This window comes from Euleptes europaea, chromosome 1, assembly GCF_029931775.1.
Source record: "Euleptes europaea isolate rEulEur1 chromosome 1, rEulEur1.hap1, whole genome shotgun sequence".
Classification (NCBI taxonomy): Eukaryota; Metazoa; Chordata; class Lepidosauria; order Squamata; family Sphaerodactylidae; genus Euleptes; species Euleptes europaea.
The window spans coordinates 65089803-65109410 of record NC_079312.1 but is presented as its reverse complement, the minus strand read 5'-3'; the positions used below and the strand labels follow the sequence as shown (position 1 = coordinate 65109410).

At 39.6% G+C, this 19608-nt stretch overlaps 1 protein-coding gene across 2 annotated transcripts in view; it reads left to right on the top strand.

Annotated features, from left to right (window-relative positions):
- Positions 1–19608, top strand: part of FBLN2 (fibulin 2) — a 200067-nt gene that overhangs the window by 139338 nt on the left and 41121 nt on the right. For both annotated transcript variants that reach the window (XM_056861352.1, XM_056861342.1), the window contains exons 5-6: positions 1524–1710; positions 15860–16066. In XM_056861352.1, coding sequence (XP_056717330.1) covers positions 1524–1710; positions 15860–16066 — 394 coding nt within the window. The remainder of the gene's footprint in view (positions 1–1523; positions 1711–15859; positions 16067–19608) is intronic.

Here is a 19608-nt window from a genome sequence, read left to right as displayed (position 1 = left end):
AAGACTGGATGTTATAGAGGGTATGAAGCTATAGTTGAAAGCAGCATCCTTGTGCATGTTCCTTCTATCTCTTTAATACTGTCTAGCAATACAAAATGTGACATCATAGGGCTTCACATTTCTCTTTCCCTGCTCTACTTCATTGCCTGCGCCTTGCAGGGAAATTTGGTGCATGATAGTGTCATTTTATCATGATATTATCATTTTATTATCGATGTTACTGTGAAAGATAAAAGAAGGGCACATGGGACTGCTGTTTTCTAATTCTAGCATTAATCCCTTCTCTTTAGGGGAGAGTTAAATCCAGTTCTCAGCATTCCATAAAGATTCAGTCTGACTGAGAAACAGAAAGAGGCAGAAAACAGCAGGGCTGATTCTCAGTGGTTGGGAGGGACCACTGGGGCTGACAGCAGGTTTAATACCAAGTAGCAATAACTCATTAGGAATACAGAATGTCATTAGGAATACAGAATGTCATGTCCAAAAGGGACAAAAAAGACAGGTTTAAGAAGATAAAAGAAAATTTATTTCATAACGCATACCTGGTATAAATAGTTGCTAGTAAATTGTCAGAAAACATGGATGTACATGGTTTTATGTGTGGGTCTTCCCCCAGCTTCCAGATGTAGGCTGAAACCTACTTTATGGTGAATCTAACTGAGAAACCTTTCCTGGTTCTACTGCTTGCTTACATGAAAGGACTTGTCTGGATATTGAAAGAATAAAGGTTTTACTAAGAAGAAGGAGAAGAGTTGGTTTTTATATGCTGACTTTCTCTACCACTTAAGGAAGAATCAAAGCGTCACCTTCCCTTCCCCTCCCCCAACAGATACCCTGTGAGGTAGGTTGGAGTGAGAGAGCTCTAAGAGAGCTGTGACTAGCCCAAGGTAACCCAGCTGGCTTCATGTGTAGGAGTGAGGAAACCAACCTAGTTCATCAGATTAGTGTCCACCGCTCATATGGAGGAGTGTCAAACCCAGTTCTCCAGATTAGAGTCCACCAAACCACCGCTCTTAACCACTACACCACACTGGCTCTTCAAGTGGACCAATAGGTAGTGAAAAAAATACAGTGTTGACCTAAGTCCAACCAATCACAGTGTCGCAAGATATTGCTCCATTTGCTTCAGATGTTCTATTATCCACCCGTCTCACAGTAAGACAACTGTGCTAATAGATGATAGACGATAGGCATTCTACAGCATAGTAATAGCCTTATAAAAATGTCGGCAGGTAACCATAAAATTTTATCAACTAGGTTCAAACCAACAGCTTCCATAACAATGGGAACAACCATTCACTTTCTGTCCTAAAATGTTTCCACTCAGATGGGGGGAAAGCAAAATACTGTACTTGAGTACTTAGTATACCCCGGCACTGCTGTCCACATCTGTGCATAGGTGCATATATGTTTGCTTTTTACAGGATCTTGTTACAAAGCCTCCAACTTTAACAGGCATCTTTCTAGAATTTGATAAATGGCATTACCATTGTTTCATTGATAACAGCCTCTTTCCCTTACAGCAATGTTGTGATTGCTGCTCATTGGGCCTACGAGTAAAAAGCGAAGGTCAAAGGTGTGAGTCCAACCCAAATCTTGGCTACCCCTGTAACCATGTGATGCTTTCCTGCTGTGAAGGAGAAGATCATCTTATCCCTCCAGAGCTCAAAAGGCACCCTGAACCTACGCCAACAGCAACACCAGAGAAACGTAAGTGCTACAGGAAATGCAGTAATGAGAGTCATCTTCTCACTCCATAAAAGCATGATTCTGGATGTACCTAAGGGTCAGACTGAGTGAACTGGTTGCTTTCTCTAGTAGGTTGCCAAGATGTTTAGATGCCTCACAACTGCTGTAGCAATTATTTCACTTTTCACATTTGATTCTGCTTCCGTGCCTTCTGCTTATTACTTGTTTAAGCATTTGTGAAAAGTGCCGCATTTTATCCAGAGGCCAAGCGGGTTTTAGAAGGAAGTATTAAGTATAGCTAGCAGATATATATTGATTTCTTTGAAATACAGAGATGAATTCATTAGCATAAAGTAAAATGCTATACACATATGTCAGGGAATGTGAAATGGGGCGGTGATAGAATGCCTGTGAAATTCAAGAGACCATAAAGCTTCTACATCTGTAGGCACCATGGGAGATAAATTGTGCATCATGATATGGAATGTCAACTGTAATGAAGTTATACTTTGTATTTCCTGCTTTTTCTTTACTGTGATTGGCAAAGGCAAAAATATATCTTGCAAACATTAACTGCAAATGCTTGCATTTCGTTCTCTCTCTCTTTCTGTCTCTGCTCAGCAATCTGAGACTGGATCTTACCGAAACAGATTCACAAATCTAATGTACCAAAACTTACAATGCTTTGATTAGCCCTGGTACCAGGGGTGGGGGGAGGAAGATTAGAAACATCTCTTAGCCTGTTCTTTTACCTTTTCAAGGCTAAGAAAAGCAGGCAAAGTGTTGGTGCTTTAGATTTGTGAAACTAGTGGGTGTGAAAAAGTTAAGTCCCTTCCCCAATTTTCAGTTGGTGAAATCATGCAGTTGTGGAAGAGTTAAATTCCTTCTCTCCTCACACAGCAGCCTCAGTTTGAATTGGAGCCCTGCACAGTTGCTGTTTGACTTTATATATGCTAGAAAGATACAATCACAGGTATGATTGGACTTAGGGCCTCTATAAATATATCCACAATATGATCACCCCCAAATGTTTTTGCTTTGGTTTGTACAATATATATCACATGAGAATTATTTGGGGTACTTTGGTTATGTGCAAAAAAACTATCATAAACCAATTATTATCAATAAAGCTTTCTTATAATTACTGGTTCTGAGAATGGAAGATAATCTTAATTAGAATCACCTTATCACTTGATAAATCGTATCAATGCTAGTTGAACTGGTTACATGTGAATTGCCAACAATAGCTTATTGAAACTCCAGACAAAAAATTAATTCACATCTGAGGAATCTTGGCCACTGTGAGTAGGTCAACAGAACCACCCAAACAAGAAAAACCTTAGGAATTGCCTCATCTCCTATTAGAATGGCTTGAAAGTAAAAATATGGAAGTTGTTTCCATTTCATAGGGTTGGATCCAAACTAGATTTTCCAGTGGCGGAATGGAACTTTCTGGACCCCCCTTTCCCAACAGCAGCCTGCTGTACCTGAGAGACAGGGAATCCTGAGGGATAAGATGACAAGGGTCTCTGCAATAGAAAGAGGAAATCGGTGGAAATTGCCAATTTAGTTTGGATCCAACCCTCTCTCTCCTGGATGCAGATAAATATGAAAACAGAAAGCTTCCTTGAGATAGCCTGCCTCCACTGACAGTGACCCTGCAGCAGGATGAGAGTCAAATGTCAACTGAGTCTGCATTTAATTTCCAAATGAGCTTTATTTTATCACTTAAGTAGGCACAACAACTACTGCATCATAAGGCCCTGGCCAAAATCTTGTCCCTCCTATTTCATGTTTTCTATCCTGTCAAATGAACAAGTGTTATACTTAAGAATACCACAATTAATTCCCTCACATGGGAATTCTGCAATCTCTGGTCTTTATTTTCCTTCATTTCACACCTGTTTAAAATCATGTACCTAGTACTATAATATTGGCCAGTCAGTTAAAACATAAAAGCTGCTATTAAAGAAAGCACTTCATTGAGACATCCTTTTCGAGCCAATGCTCTCATAATGCACATTCTCCCCTTCCTTTCCCTAATTCTGTTGATAGCTGTCCCTGTAATTCCTAGTAATTGTAAGCAATTTTATTCTCCACTGGAATTAACAACACAGCTAGTGGAAGATTAAAGCATTAGTACCTGGTTACATGGTGCCCTCTAAATAGCCAGTGCCTTGGGCAGGTGTACTTTGCCTTACGGGTAGGTCAACCCAGGTTAAAACATGTGGTGGAGAGGCTGAAAAGGGGTATCACTTCAGACAATATTACCTCTGCATCAGTAGTTTGCAGATGAAACATTTCCAACCATCATGCTGTAGATTCTGAACATTTTCCTTGTGCAGTTCTCTTACCTTTGGGGGTTTTCTGTTTGTAACTCCACAGTTATTTTATTTTATTATTCCATAAATTGTGCTTTTAGACATAATAAAGTAATTAATGCAGCATGCAATTATTTTTGACGTCTAATTAGTTTTACACAACAATATATTATCGCACAACCCATGGCAGGAAATAATGTAGAAAAGAGAGACATATATTTAATGAAAACCTTTTTCTTAAAGAAAGAGGCAAATTGAATTTCTTATAGATTCCTAATGAAGCCCATCAAAGTGTGTTGGGCTGTTTTATATAACATGCACCTATTAGGGGGGAAAAACCAACTTTAAATTAATGACTAGAAATTCCTTGGTAGAACAAGGACAAGAACAACAAGAACCATGGTAGATTGTAAAATCTACAACAAAAAGCTTGTGCTTTAAATGGCAACTCTAACGACTTATTGGCATGTAGAGGAATGTTCTTTTATGGCAACAGCCTACTTCATTGGACGCATGAAATGAACCAGCAGGGAATTTTTTTATGTGGACTGAAAACGAAAATAGCAAAGAAAATAACTGAACAAAGCTTGTTTACTGGTGTAATAAACATATCATCAATACAATATGTAGCTAAATTGGAGACATATTCTAATAAAAGAAACAGTTGTGATTCTTTAAACTCTGAGAGAAGCATAATTACATTAATGAATTCCAAGTCTGATTGTCTTTGAAATTTCTCTGTTTAAATAGACATCGTTAGGATACCCAGAGAGTCTGGGTAGAATGAAATGTTCCCATTTTAAATAGCTAATTTGAAACTGTTTATCCTTAGGACCTATGCTATTGGCCCAATGGAAAATGGCATAGGGCAAGGGAATGTTTTGTTCCTCAGGTTTACGTTCTAAAAATCAACATACAATATTTATATTCAAAAGGATATCTTTGTTGTCTGTTTCTTTGTTTGAGTCTTACATGGCACTACTATAAAGCAACATATATTAATAATTAACATTTTTATATATAACCTTGGAAAACAAATCCAATCTGATGCCTGTTCACAAGGTTTTGTTGTTAACTGCATATCTATATATGCAGTGCTAAAAAGAAATAAAATTAATGTGGATGGAGTTTTCTGAGACTGGAAATCTACCTCAAGGCTGGGGGCGGGGAGAGAAATTATCTCAAATAAAAAGGTATGAGAAGACAGGACATCTAATAACTGTGACCTTGTAATGAGACATTAAAGTCTTGTGTATACATGAATATTCCCACAAATCTGGCAGTATTTGGCTAGAGCTTTCCTCATGCAGTGATGAAGGACAAACAGATGGAAATTCTTGTAAAATCCACCCAACCACCCCCCCTTTACTCCCTGCTGCTCTCTGCCTGGAGGTCTCTTTGTTAAGTTAGAGGTGCCAGATGAAAATATTGTTATTTACCTTGGTATCTGCAATTTCATTTTTTTAAAGTTGGTTGCCTAAGAGCCTGTCTCATAGACTCAGAGGCAGACTATTAGTCCTTGTCTTGGAATGAAGGGCATCCAATAAATGTTGGGCAGATTCAAGCACGGCATCTCTCCTTGAGACTTTATGTTTGCATGGAGAATGGAAATGCTAGCTCTGTAAAATAAAAGAGAGAGAGAGAGAGAGAGAGAAAAGAATGTCAGTTGTGGCCCACCAGCCACTCTATAAGGCACTATAGTATCCTCCATGAGTAGATAATCTGTTTTCTGGGAGTACCATGAGGCCTCATCATCTTGGGAGTACCATGAGGCCTCTTCTTCTTTCTTGGCACATGGAGGAGCTTCTAACACATGGTTTGTGAAATCTGAATGGTTCATGATGGAGTGGAGCTGGAGTTTATTAAGATAGTGATCCCACCCTCACCTAAGATGGTGAGAGGTCTGGAGACCAATCCTATGAGAAAAGGTTGAAGGGGCTTGGTATGTTTAGTCTAGAGAGAAGACAACTGAGAGGTGATATGATAACCATCTTCAAGTACTTGAAGGGCTGTCATATTGATGATGGTGCGGAGTTGTTTTCTGTTGCCCCAGAAGGTCAGATCAGAACCAACGAGTGGAAAAAGAGTTTCCTCCTAAACATTGGGAAAAACTTTCTGATGGTTAGAGCAGTTCCTCAGTGGAATAGACTTTCTCAAGAGGTGGTGGGCTCTCCTACTTTCGAGATTTTTAAGCAGAGGCTGGATGGCAATCTGTCAGCAATGCTGATTTTGTGAACTTAGGCAATTCGTGAAAGGGAGGGCAGGAAGGGTTGTGCCAGTGTTTGGCTCTTGTGGCCCCTTCTTACATGGCCAGAGTAATGCCAATTGCCACTATGAGTTCAGGAAGCAATTTTCCTCCAGACCAGATTGGCCAGGAATCCTGGAGGGGTTTTCGTGCCATCTTCTGGGCATGGAGAAGGGGGCGCTGGGGTGTAGGGGGAAGGTAGTTGTGAATTTCCTGATTTGTTCAGAGGGTTGGACTAGATGAGCCTGGTGGTCCCTTCCAACTCTATGATTCTGTGATCGATTATCTTAGTTTGTGATCGATGATCATAGAACTCCTGTATACACTGCGGTCTATGAAGCCTGAATTCATTTTCTTTCTTTCTTAAAATCATTTTGTCTGCTTATGCAAGGGAAAGAAGATAGAAAGCATTCAGGGGCGCCAGCCTCCAGGTGGGGCTTCAAAAGCTCTAGGTTACAGAGATCAGTTCCCCTGGAGAAAATAACTGTTTTGGACGGTGGACTCTATGGCATTATACCCCACTTAGGTATCTCCCATCTCCAAGCACCATCCTCCCCAGAATCCGCCTCCAAAATCTCCAGGAATTTCCCAACATGGAGTTTGTAACTCTAGCTGATGAATTGCCACCTCAGTTTTGTTTGCTGAAACTCACCAAATTTTTAAACATATACAGTTTTGGTCTAGTGGAATCATTTGCTCAGACAGAATTCACAGAATTAAAAGGGATCTTAATTCAGAACTTATGCTTTCATTAGTTCTCTGGGACTAAATATAGATTTAAATCTGTCTCTTTCTTGTCACTGTGTCTCTGCTCAACCAATACCATTGGTAAGGCTTTAAAAGAAAGGAATTGGGGGGGGGATAAATACCAATCAACTGAATATTGATTAGACAGCAGCAGTTGCCACAGAGAATTTAACGGAAGCAAACACCTGTCATGAAGCTGTGTCAGTTAAATGTGGCCATTAGGGTTGTGAAAAAAATTCAGTAAATTTTGGGTTTGGGTTTATTGGGCCTGATTTTTTTCTGGTAAACCTGGAATAATCCAAATACCCACACCAGTAATTTTCAATTTTCGGCTTATTTCCAGGTTTACCAAAAAATTTGGCCCCACTATAGTCTATTGGGATTTTTTTTGAAGCTCCCGGGGGGCATTTTTGGAGGTAGAGTCCCCAATTTTGCAGCATGGATGCAAGACACTCTCCTTGGACAGTTACCGAAGTTTGGTGAATGTTGGGATAGGGGGTCAAATTTTATAGGTCTGCAAAGGGGTCACCCCATCTTCCAGGAATTTGCAAGCTGAGCTGTCCATTGGTTTTTAGGTTCACAAGTTCAATGTTGCCGAGGACTGGCAGAAAAAGCCAATTGACAGGCTGGCACCTCAAAGTCTGGGGCCTCCCTTCGTGTCATGTGGGCAGTGTTGGACATACTGGAATTTTTCTCCCCTCCCCCATGATTCTTTTTGCTGAATGTAGATTCCTATGTTAGTCTGTGCTGCTTCTAGTAAAGGATTCATTTAAAAACATATTTAAAATCCTAGAATTCTTATGGATTTTGAAGCCTGGTGCTAAAACTGAAATGATGGTTTTCTGTTCACTTTACTGATTTTTAATTCTTTATAAAATGAAACGGTTGAAACTTAATTGAACTTAGCAACTGTCTGACAAATTGTACTTTCGTAACATTGTATTTGATTCACATTGAAAATGTAGTTAGTATTCCCCTTTCTCTCAAGCTGGGAAACCAGAAGCTTCTCACAACATTGTATAGGGAAGAAATATCAAAGTTTCATTCGCATTTAATAAGCAGATACAGCCAAAGTCTATTTTTATTTATTATGTTTGCATTACCATTAGGGTACGTGGCATTTTACAGAGTAGCTGACTGCAAGACAAGTCCCTGCCTGAGGAATTGCTATCTAAATTTGGAGAGAGGAGAAAGAAGATAACAGAGAGATGGGAGCTTTGAGCTTCTGTGAACATTATGAAAATTAGTAAAAGAAATACTGTATTAAGTGGTGCTTCTGATTAACAGATTAATGGATGAGATATCCCATATAACATGTTGCATGTATTCCATATTAGGGTTGCCAGGACCTTCTTTGCCACCAGCAGGAGGTTTTTTGGGTGGAGCCTGAGGAGGGCGAGGTTTGGGGAGGGGAGGGACTTCAATGCCATAGAGTCCAATTGCTGAAGCAGCCATTTTCTCTAGGTGAACTGATTTCTGTTGGCTGGAGATCAGTTGTAACAGCAGGAGTTCTCCAGCTTGTAGCTGAAGGTTGGCAGCCCTAATTCCATATGCATTTGGAACTTGCACTTCTGGTCTCAGGGAAGTGTGTGTTCCTTGCTTGCACATCACTCTGAAGTGCAAAGCATTTCAGAATATAGGATGGTGTATTAAAACAATGATTTCAGAAAAATAATGGTACAGGTAGAATAATCCTATTTCTTTTATAGTCACTGATTTTCATGTAGCTTTTTATGCCTATGATTCATCTATACTATCAAGCAGACTGATCTTGATTTCACTGTTTGCAGCAGCATCCTTCTTATCTAGGGTTGCCAACCTCCAGGTACTCAAAGTGCAAATTTTATGAGCTACTGAGATGAAACAAGGACCATATACATAACATCTTTCTTCCCATGCAGGGTAAGTACAATTTGTTTAAATCAGACGTCAGCAAAGTACATCACATAGTGCAGCTTTGCTGACGTCTGATTGAAACAAATTGTACTTACCCTGCATGGGAAGGAATTATGAATGTATAACAGCACTTTCTTGAAGGACTGAAGAAAGATTTCCACTGCTGTGGATCTGAAACGGCCGTATCCATTGATGATTGTGGCTTTATATGGACTTTATACACAAAGATTACAATACTAATACTTACCTGGTACTCTGTTGAGACCTTTGGAATCATTTCTGCTTTATGTGGATTGTATATATTGTATATATTTGTGCTTTGTATGTGTTATGTATATGGTCCTTGTTTCATCTCAGTAGCTCATAAAATTTGCACTTTGTGTATATATATTATCCTGTACTGTTTTCCTAACCTCGTGGTATTAGTACAGAGGTGCCTTTTTTCTCCCCAACCTCCAGGTACTAGCTGGAGATCTCTTGCTATTACAACTGCTCTCCAGCTGATAGAGATCAGTTCATCTGAAGAAAATGGCCGCTTTGGCAATTGAACTCTCTCGCATTGAAGTCCCTGCCCTCCCCAAACCCAGCCCTCTTCAGGCTCTGCCCCCAAAACCTCCCGCTGGTGGTGAAGACGAACCTGGCAAACCTAATCTTATCTCAGTTATCAAGGAGACACCACATTTATAAGAAAAGCATAACTTTCCTCCTATAGATATATATTTTTTGCCGTCAAGTCACAGGTGACCTATGGTGACCCCATAGAGTTTTCAAGGCAAGAGACATTCAGAGGTGATTTGCCATTTCCAGCCTCTGTGTCACAACCCTGGTATTCCTTGGAGGTTTCCCATCCAAGTAGAATCATAAAGTTGGAAGGGACCACCAGTCCAATCCCCTGCACAATGCAGGAAATTCACAACTACCTCCCCCCCGCACCCCCAGTGACCCCTACTCCATGCCCAGAAGATGGACAGGGTCTACTAGACAGGGTCAAGACTGACAGTGTGTGAATGGGCCAAGGTCACCCAGCAAGTTTCCATAGCAGAGTGGGGATTTGAACTTGGGTTTCCCAGATCCTAATCTGACACTTTAGGAGCCCTGTGGCACAGAGTGTTAAGTTGCAGTGCTGCAGTCAAAAGCTCTGCTCACGACCTGAGTTCGATCCTGACAGAAGTCGGTTTCACGTAGCCGGCTCAAGGTTGACTCAGTCTTCCATCCTTCCGAGATCGGTGAAATGAGTACCCAGCTTTCTGGGGGTAAAGGGAAGATGACTGGGGAAGGCATTGGCAAACCACCCCGTAAACAAAGTCTGCCTTGGAAACGTCGGGATGTGACGTCACCCCATGGGTCAGGAATGACCCGGTGCTTGCACAGGGGACCTTTACCTAATCCGACACTTTAACCACTACACCACGCTGGCTCTCTTTCCCCTAACTAAAACTACAATAAACATATGGTAACTGGCTCTTATGTAAATAGGCATGCATTGTAAGGCCAAGAAATGGTCCAATAGAAAATACCCAGGGCTGAAAAAAACACTGAGGTTTATATCATTGCCTCTCTGGTATTATTTCAGGCAAATCAGTTCTCATGTATTTGTTTTGCTGGCAAATGAACTGTGCAGTAAGAACTAAAGCAATTATCTTAATCAATGGCCATTTTAAAGTTCAATTTTCCTTCTCCCTGAACTTTCCCTCCTGCCAGTTAGTATTTGACCTCTAGGCTTTTTTCCTTACCCACAGCAAGGAAGGAAGGCTGAAACTTGCCAAATGCCTGATTTTTTATGTATGCTTCAAGCTTGCCCAGAGACAAGGATCTAGGCAGAAGTAGAACAAGAAAACGTTCCCCATTAAAAACAAATACTGTTTTCTGGTTTTTCATATAATCTTAATCTCTTTTTTTATATATAATAATTTTATTGGTTTTTATAATACAAATTTTCCATGATAGTAAACAACAATAAAAGCAATATGAAATTCAAAATCAAAATTCTAACTCTATGTTGTTATAATTTCTTGAATTCATAACAAAAAAAAAACAAATTAGAGGAAAATTTATGACTTCCCCATCACCTCTCTCCGCCTCTTAATAAAATATTCATCCCATCGTAATTGGTCTGATCTTAACTGTTATAAATTCATTTAACTTTCATAAAACATTTTCTATTAATCTATATGATTATAACTCTTAATATTAATTGTATCTTCTAGATCAGATTAATAAGTATTCTTCCATTTTCCCCAGTTTTAATTCATATTCACAGTATTTCATCCAATCCTCCCATTCCCCTAAGAATCGAACTTTGTCTTTTTCATTTAAAATAGCTGTAAGTTTTGCCATTTCCACCAATTCGAACATTTTCCCAATCCAGTCTTTTTTCTCGGGAATTTCTGCCCCCTTCCATTTTGCTGCATAAAGCAGTCTCGCAGCTGTTGTAGCATAAATCAAAAAAGTTCTTTGTATTAGCAAGTCGTCAGGTATCATACTTAATAGCATCATTTCTGGTGTTTTGGGTATATTTTTTTGTACTATTAGTCTCAGTTCATTGTATATCATATCCCAAAAGTCTTTAGCTTTATCACAAGTCCACCACATATGGTGAAAGGAACCAATTTCCTTATTGCATTTCCAACATTTGGGGGATGTCACTTTATATATCTTTGCCATCTTCTTAGGTGTTAAATGCCATCTATACATCATTTTATAAATGTTTTCTCGAATTGATTGCGCATTTATTCCTTTCAAGTCTTTTGACCAAAGTCTTTCCCATTTGTTTAAAGGAATATCATGTCCAATATTTTGAGCCCAATCAATCATAGTTGGTTTAATTGTCTCCTGCTCACAATATAATGTTAAGAGTAGATTGTACATTTTAGAGATCAATTTCAGATTGTTCTCTAGTAACATCTTGTGGAAAGGGGACTTTTCTTTAGAAAATCCATTTTTCATATCTTGTACAAAAACTGATTTAATCTGACAATATTGCAACCATTGTAAATCCTCTTTGAGAAATTGAAATTCCTTTAATGAACATTTTTTCCCCTCCCAATTAATTAATTCCTGGTAAATTATGAATTTATCTGGTCTAAGTGGTTGAAGTGTTAACATTTCTTGCGGTGAAATCCACATCGGAGTTGTTGGTTCCAAAATATGTTTGTATTTCATCCAGATGCGCAGTAGAGAGGACCTGATTATATGATTCCTAAATGATGCTTGTATCTTAATTTTATCATACCATAAATAGCCATGCCATCCACTAATATTATTAAAGCCTTCAAGCTCCAGTAAACGTGTATTTGATAAGGTTATCCAGTCTTTTAGCCATGTTAAGGCTACCGCTTCAGCGTAAAGTTGAAAGTTTGGTAGTGCTAAGCCTCCTCTAACTTTAAGGTCCACCAGATATCTATAAGCAATCCTCGGTTTTTTCCCTTGCCAGATGAAATTTAAAATGTCTTTCCTCCAAGTATCAAAGTATTTAACATGTGATATTATAGGCAAGTTTTGGAATAAGAAGAGCATCCTTGGTAACACATTCATTTGAATTGTTCAAATACGTCCCAATAGTGACAACTTTTTATTTGACCAAATAATCATATCAGTTTTTATTTTACCCCATAATTTAAGGTAGTTGTTGGTTAACAGTTCTTTGTTCTTCGCTGAGATCCAGATTCCCAAGTATTTAACTTTATTGGCCTTCTCCCAACCTGAATTCCTGTTGTTCTATTTCTGATAAATTTTTGAATATTGTCTTTGTTTTTTCTTGATTGACTTTAAATCCCGATATTTCCCCAAAGTCGTCCAGAGTCTCTTGTAGTAACTTCATTGATTGTGTTGGGTTTTCCAGAATTAACAGGAGGTCATCCGCGAATGCTCTCAATTTAAATTCATGTTTTTTAATTTTTAGACCACGAATGTCCTCCATACTCCTTAGTTTACAACATAGTGTTTCCAACACCAACAAAAATAATAACGGAGACAAAGGACAGCCTTGTCTAGTTCCTTTCTTAATTTGACAATTTTCCGACATTGATTCATTCACCAAAATTTTCGCATGTTGGGATGTATAAATGGCTGATATACCTTTCAAAAAACGGTCTCCAAAATTTAATTTTACCAATGTTTTTTCCATAAAGTCCCATGAGACCATATCAAAGGCTTTTTCCGCATCCAAAAATACAAAGGCGGCTGATCGTTGTATATTCTGGTCATAATATTCTAATGAGTCCAATAAGATTCTTATATTATCTTTAATTTGCCTTCCTGGAACAAAGCCCGCCTGATCTTCATGTATAAGGTCTTTGATAAATTTTCTTATCCTATTCGATAAGATCGAGGCATAAATCTTATAGTCCACATTTAACAACGAAATAGGTCTATAATTTGATGTTCTTTCTGGGTCTCTTCCTTCCTTGGGTATCAACGATATGTATGCATGCGACCAAGTTTCTGGGGCTACTCCCTTATCCAAAATTGTATTGCAAAGTGATACAAAGAAGTCTGCTAAGTTGTCACTAAATGTTCTATAAAATAAAGCAGTTATTCCATCTGGTCCAGGTGTCTTATCCGTCTTTTGTTTCATTATTGCTTCTTGTATTTCTTCCCTTGTAATTGGAGCATCTATCCATTCTCGTTGGTCTATTGAAAGAATATTCATCTGTATTGAACTTAAAAACTTATCTATTTTCTGTTTGGAGATATTTTCTTTCTGATACAGCTTAGTGTAAAATGAAACAAATTCTTTTTGTATATCTATAGTTGAATGAACTGGTCCTTTAGCAGTTTGAATTTTTGTTATAATCTTCTTCTGAAATGAGTCTTTCAATTGTGTTGCTAAAAATTTCCCAGGTTTATTAGCATGTTCAAAATATTTTTGTTTGGCAAATTTTAAGTTCTTATTCATTTCCTCCATTATGACCAAATTTAATTGATGTTTAGATACAGAAATCTTCATTTGTATTTCATTTTTCTCTTCTTCTTGTAACGCCATAACAAGTTTTTGTTCCAAATTTTGTAAATCCCAAAGTATATATAATCTTAATCTCTTAGCATCTGTTTCCAGAGTATGGTCTTTGTCTGTGCAAATAAATCTCTGGACTCGGGGAAATGTATCTGTTCTTCATTCATGTTTCATTGGATTATTAACTGACATTTTTTCTAACATTTTTGCATATTGTGCTTTTATGTATTGTGCTCTTTAGCTTCCATTACCTGTTTTCCATCCTGCATTGTCTTTCCCACTACAGGCAATGCCAGGTGCGTACTGAAAATCTCAGTGTGACTAGGGTTCCCAACTGCCCGGTTTGGGTGGGCAATCTAACGCCCATTGCTGCTGTTGCCCACTGACTCTCAGCTGGTCAGCAGGCAGAAATAGGTGGGGGAAGAGACAGGGAGTGACCGGCGTCATCTAGGTGATGATGTCACAGTTTAAGCAGAAGTGCCTGTGTGAGGCTTTTCCTACCCCCTCCTGTTCCTATCTCAGTTTTCAGGCAGCCTGTTTCGCTCCCCCCCCCTTACGGCCACTCAGCTGTTTGGCGGCGGGCGGTGTGGGCTTTCTCTTCTGCTCTGCTGCATCTCTGCGGCTTCCCTGGCTGCCCCAGTGGTGTTAGCTTTCTCTGTCCCTGGTTTCCCAAGCAGCTTTCCTCCCTGGCTGCTTTCCCCCACGGTTTCCCAAGCAGCTGGAAGGATGCTTTAGCACTAGTGAGAGAAAAAACCCTCTATGGTTCCCACAGAGTTTTTCTCCAAATATTTCCCAACCCAGAGCTGGCAACCTTCGTGGCTGCCTTCCTCACCCACCTCCTCCAGCTATGGCCCAGCTAACAGAATGCATCCACAAAGGTTGTGGTTTAAAGGGACAGTCCACTGTGTGTGTGTGTGGGGGGGGGCAGGCTGCTATATAATTTTCCCTCTTCCACTGGTTTCTCCCTGAAAAGCACCCAATCCTGATTGTACCCACTCAAAGAAAAAAATGCAAGTAGCCTTAGTTTCCCCTGTACCAGTCTCTCCCTTTAAGTCACAGCTGCATTCTGTTAAAAATAGTCTATGAGGTTAATATGCATGGAACTACATGCATTTAGTTCTGGCCTCAGCACAAGGGTGCCACTGCTGCGATCATGGCTCCTGAGCAGGGGCAGGCAAGGACTGACAGGGACTCTGAAAGTAAGGTTACCAACTGGGCAGGAACAGAAGTACAATGACTGGAACTAGTCAGCTGAAGCTTTTTGTGACATGGAGGTAAATAACCTCACCTGATTATTGATTGTAGATCAAACTGATATTAAAGGGACAGTCTGGAGGCCCTCCTATCTGAAGCAAGGGGATGTAGTTGCTTCTGTCACCTGAAAGCTTCTTGTCAGACACATGAGTGTTACCTATGCCATTATTGATAGGAGAAGCCCTGGAAAGAAGGTGCCTTCTTTTCTCTGAGAATCAGCTTGTCAGATTGTGTATCACAATGCGATTCATGTAGTTCCGTGATTAATTTACCAGGCTTTTCCACATTACTATAGCTCTGTGATTAGTTCTGGAGATTTTTTTTAAATAGATAACCTGTGTTGGGGATTAAGATTTTAAGACTGGTGCTGGGAATGAGGACAGGGATACAAGGACAAGGATGCTCATATTTTCCCCAGGGGGCTTCCAGGAGAGAGGGAGTTAAATATCTTCTATCCTCTGCACCAATCATTTCCTTTTAAATCAAAGCCTCTGGAACTGCAATCCATAACTTTATTGTGCAAATTGTTGTTTAAGTGTATTTATTTGCTAGTTTGCATTGGCAGAGAGCAGTCTTTTAAATAAGTAAAGTCTGGAAAAATCATCATGGGACTACACAAAAGGCATGGTTCCACCTACTGGTGAACACTTTGCTAGTAGTATCTAATAATAGTCAAAGTTATGTAATTTACACATACAGAGCATGCACTCTTTTTTGTTCTTATCTTGATTAATGGCTTAGACATGTTGGCAGTTTCAGAGATTGAGGATCACAATGAAGCCTTGTCGATCAGTAATGAAGCCGAATTGTCAAACAGCTTACCTGGAGATGACCTGGATGAGTGCCTTGTCTATCCTGGAGAGCTCTGCCAGCACCTCTGCATCAACACAGTAGGATCCTACAAGTGTTCATGCTTCCCAAGATTTACTCTGCAGGACGACGGACGGGGCTGCAGTCCAGGTGGGAAAATGGGCAAGGAGCTAAACTGAGGAAATAGGTACCAAAGGTTACTATGAAACAATTGATCTCGTACTTGGTTTTCCCTAATTTACTAAGGGGTGTTTCACAATGGCATGATTGGATGGCTGTACATTCTCAGCCAGACGTAGGACATAGACCAGATCTTGTGGATGAGCTGACACTAAATCTTTCTGATGCTTGATCTGCAGTCTTCCACATGCATAAGTCATCACCTGATGCTGCAATCATTACATGATTAACATACTTGTATGAATGGGTCCTTAGTGATTTTGCTTCGTCTAGAACCAACCATGGGGGTTACCGCACTTGTATTCCCAGCGATGTATTTAGAGTTTGAAAATGTTATACAAAATACTGTTTGCACTTTCTGTGTATTCCCACCGATGTATTAAGTGTTTGAAAACATTATAAAAAATACTGTTCGCACTTTGTTTGGCCCCTTTAGTTGTGAAGAGGTCTTCCAACCATTTATAAGCTGTGGTATCCAAAAACCCTTTTAAAGCGATGTTTTTTATAACATTTTCAAACTCTTAATACATCGGTTCTTGTAGGTTATCCGGGCTGTGTAACCGTGGTCTTGGCATTTTCTTTCCTGATGTTTCGCCCGCAGCTGTGGCAGGCATCTTCAGAGGAGTAACACTGAAGGACAGTGTACTTCAGTGTTACTCCTCTGAAGATGCCTGCCACAGCTGCAGGCGAAACGTCAGGAAAGAAAATACCAAGACCATGGTTACACAGCCCGCATAACCTACAAGAACCAATGAACTCTGACCGTGAAAGCCTTCGACACTATCTTAATACATCGCTGGGAATACCAAGTGCAGTAACCCCCCATGTTATTTTAAAGCTACTTGGCGTATTCAGAGTTGTTCCTTCTCGGTATCTATTTTGATCTGTCTGTATTTCCGAACATCTCCGATAAGCTGACTTCTATAATGCTCACTGAAAATTTTTAATCTAACAGATTCAACAGGTATCTTTTTGCTTGATAGTGATAGTTAAATAAATCAATAAATATTAATATACTTCTATTAGACTCATTCGAATATCCCAAATATTGAATTCATCCTAAATTCTAAGAACTGTTTCAATAAATCCCACTGGAATGAGTGGGAATTCTTTCATTTCTATGGGCCTTTCATAGCTCAGTGGTCCTGTATGCCAAAGTTCCTCTCTCAGGTATAGTTATGCTTCAGTGGGGGTTTTAAATTTTGCATTGGGTTTTAGTTCACAACCACCGGTGGCGGACTGGGTCTAAAAATATTGGTTGCCAGGAGACAAAGGGGGCCCACCCACAACTATAAGGCTATCATTTAATTTTTATTAATTTTTATTTTTAACATATTGTCTAATGTTTAAGGGGGCCCACGGCCCACTTGCTATCGGGCAAGCCGGCACAATGGCCAGTCTGCCACTGACAACCATAGATATTCCTAATGACCTCAATGTAAGCCTTAAAAAAAAGGAAAAGCTATAGAGTAAACTTGAATAACAAGGCAATAATGTTAAATTAGCAGTAACAATATGCAAGCCATTTAAAACATTAAAATTATAGCAAAGTTTTTAGTGGCGTTGAAAATCATGAACTCCCAGCTCAGCAAGCAAGGTCCTGTTGATATAGCCTTAACTAGATATTACTCAAAAGTCAGACCTGCTGCTATTTCATGTCTTTTTGCCTCCACTGCCTTGCGATATCTTGGTGAACAAAATGCACAGTGTGACTTCATTATTATGCCCCATCTCACAATATTGGTTGTTATCTGAGAACAATGCACAGCACAGTGATAGTGCCTCATGCATTGTGTCCACATCAATTTTGCGAGGAAAAGGGGGGAAATAAATTAGAGACAGCAGCAGCTCTGTGGTCTTAAAACATCTGGATAAGCTCTAAATGCATAATGATCCATATGAACTTGTTTTCTCTTAAAGAGTTTGGAACTGTGGTAATGAAGAAGGCATATAAAACATTATGCTGTAGTGTTCAGAATGTTGGTTTAAGGTCCAGAAGATCCAGGTTCAAATTCCCCAGTGTCAGGAAGATTGCTGGGTGACACTGGGCCAGTCTCTCTCTCTCTCTCTTTCTCTTTCTCTTTCTCTTTCTCTTTCTCTTTCTCTTTCTCTTTCTCTTTCTCTTTCTCTTTCTCTTTCTCTTTCTCTTTCTCTTTCTCTCTCTCTCTTTCTCTCTCTCTCTCTCTCTCTCTCTCTCTCTCTCTCTCTCTCTCTCTCTCTTTCTGAATGAATGAATGAATCTGAAAAGAGAACATGCAGTTCACTGAAATTTTTTGCAGCCCTCTGGTATGCTCAACCACTCCACATCCTTAGACCTCTCCTCCAGAAGAAATGAGGGGAGAACATGGGTTGAAGCACTTGTGTGTGTGTGTTTGTAAAGTACTGTCAAATCACAGCTGACTTACGGTGACCCCAACAGGGGGTAATTAAGCAGAGGTGGTTTGCCATTGCCTTCCTCTGCAGAGTCTTCCTTGGAGGTCTCCCTTCCAAGTACTGACCCTGCTTAGCTTCCAAGATCTGATGAGATTGGGCTATACCATGCTTCCTTCTTTCCCAATGAAGCACTTACCAGTACCCTAACAACCTACTTAATTCTTTAGAGGAAGATCAAAATCATGTTTGGCAAGTGCTCAGAAACCATCCATCTGGAAACCCGTCAGTACTCACATAATCCATTACATGATTGTCTTCCCCCGAAACATGCTCCTGGCTATGAAGTAGAAGCGGTGAAGACTTGTTTATGGAGGAAACTGGAATGAAGAGACAGATTTGAGGACATTATCTGGTGAAATTCTGGCCAAGCAGAAATGAGGCCTCTGAAGTGTCATGAGATCTTAGTCAAGTCAACTGCTCTACAGCAAATCTCCCTGCTGCCCTTGCAAGTGACACGACAAGGTAGACAGGGGGTCCTCTTTGCAAACATGTCACCCTAGGAGTCCCTAATTTGAATAGTGACCTCCCAGGAATGGTAAAGATTTACAAGGGAGTGGAAGCCCAGTAGAATTTTTGTTCAGGTTTGTCTTTGACTATGCCTAAGAATAATACAACAGTATGTTCTCTTGTACTTCTTTCATCCTGAGTTTTTCTTTGTTAGAAGTTATTTCAGCCATTTATTTTCTTTCTGCCAAAATCAATAAACATTCCCCAAACATATTTTTCCTCTCCCCTATTTTCCCAGGAGGCAACTCCACCAAGATCTCTGCAAAAGGTCATGCTTTTCATAATTCATTAGGTTTTTGGGAGGATAATCAATAGGATCATGATCCAGTCACACTAGCAGTGATGCTGTATTATGTTCAGCGTTAATAAAAACATGTGTTGCTGCATTTTGGTTCAACATTCTGGTGTTTGCGCTATTCTCAGCAAGGGAGTGATTTTTTTTTTTTTTTGCAGCATATAATTACTTCCCCCACTGCAACTTAAAAAAGACATGTGGAAAATAAAATTAACTTATAATTTAGTTTAATTGTGCTGGCAGCCTTTATTAGGAAATGTAGCTATATCAGTCATTA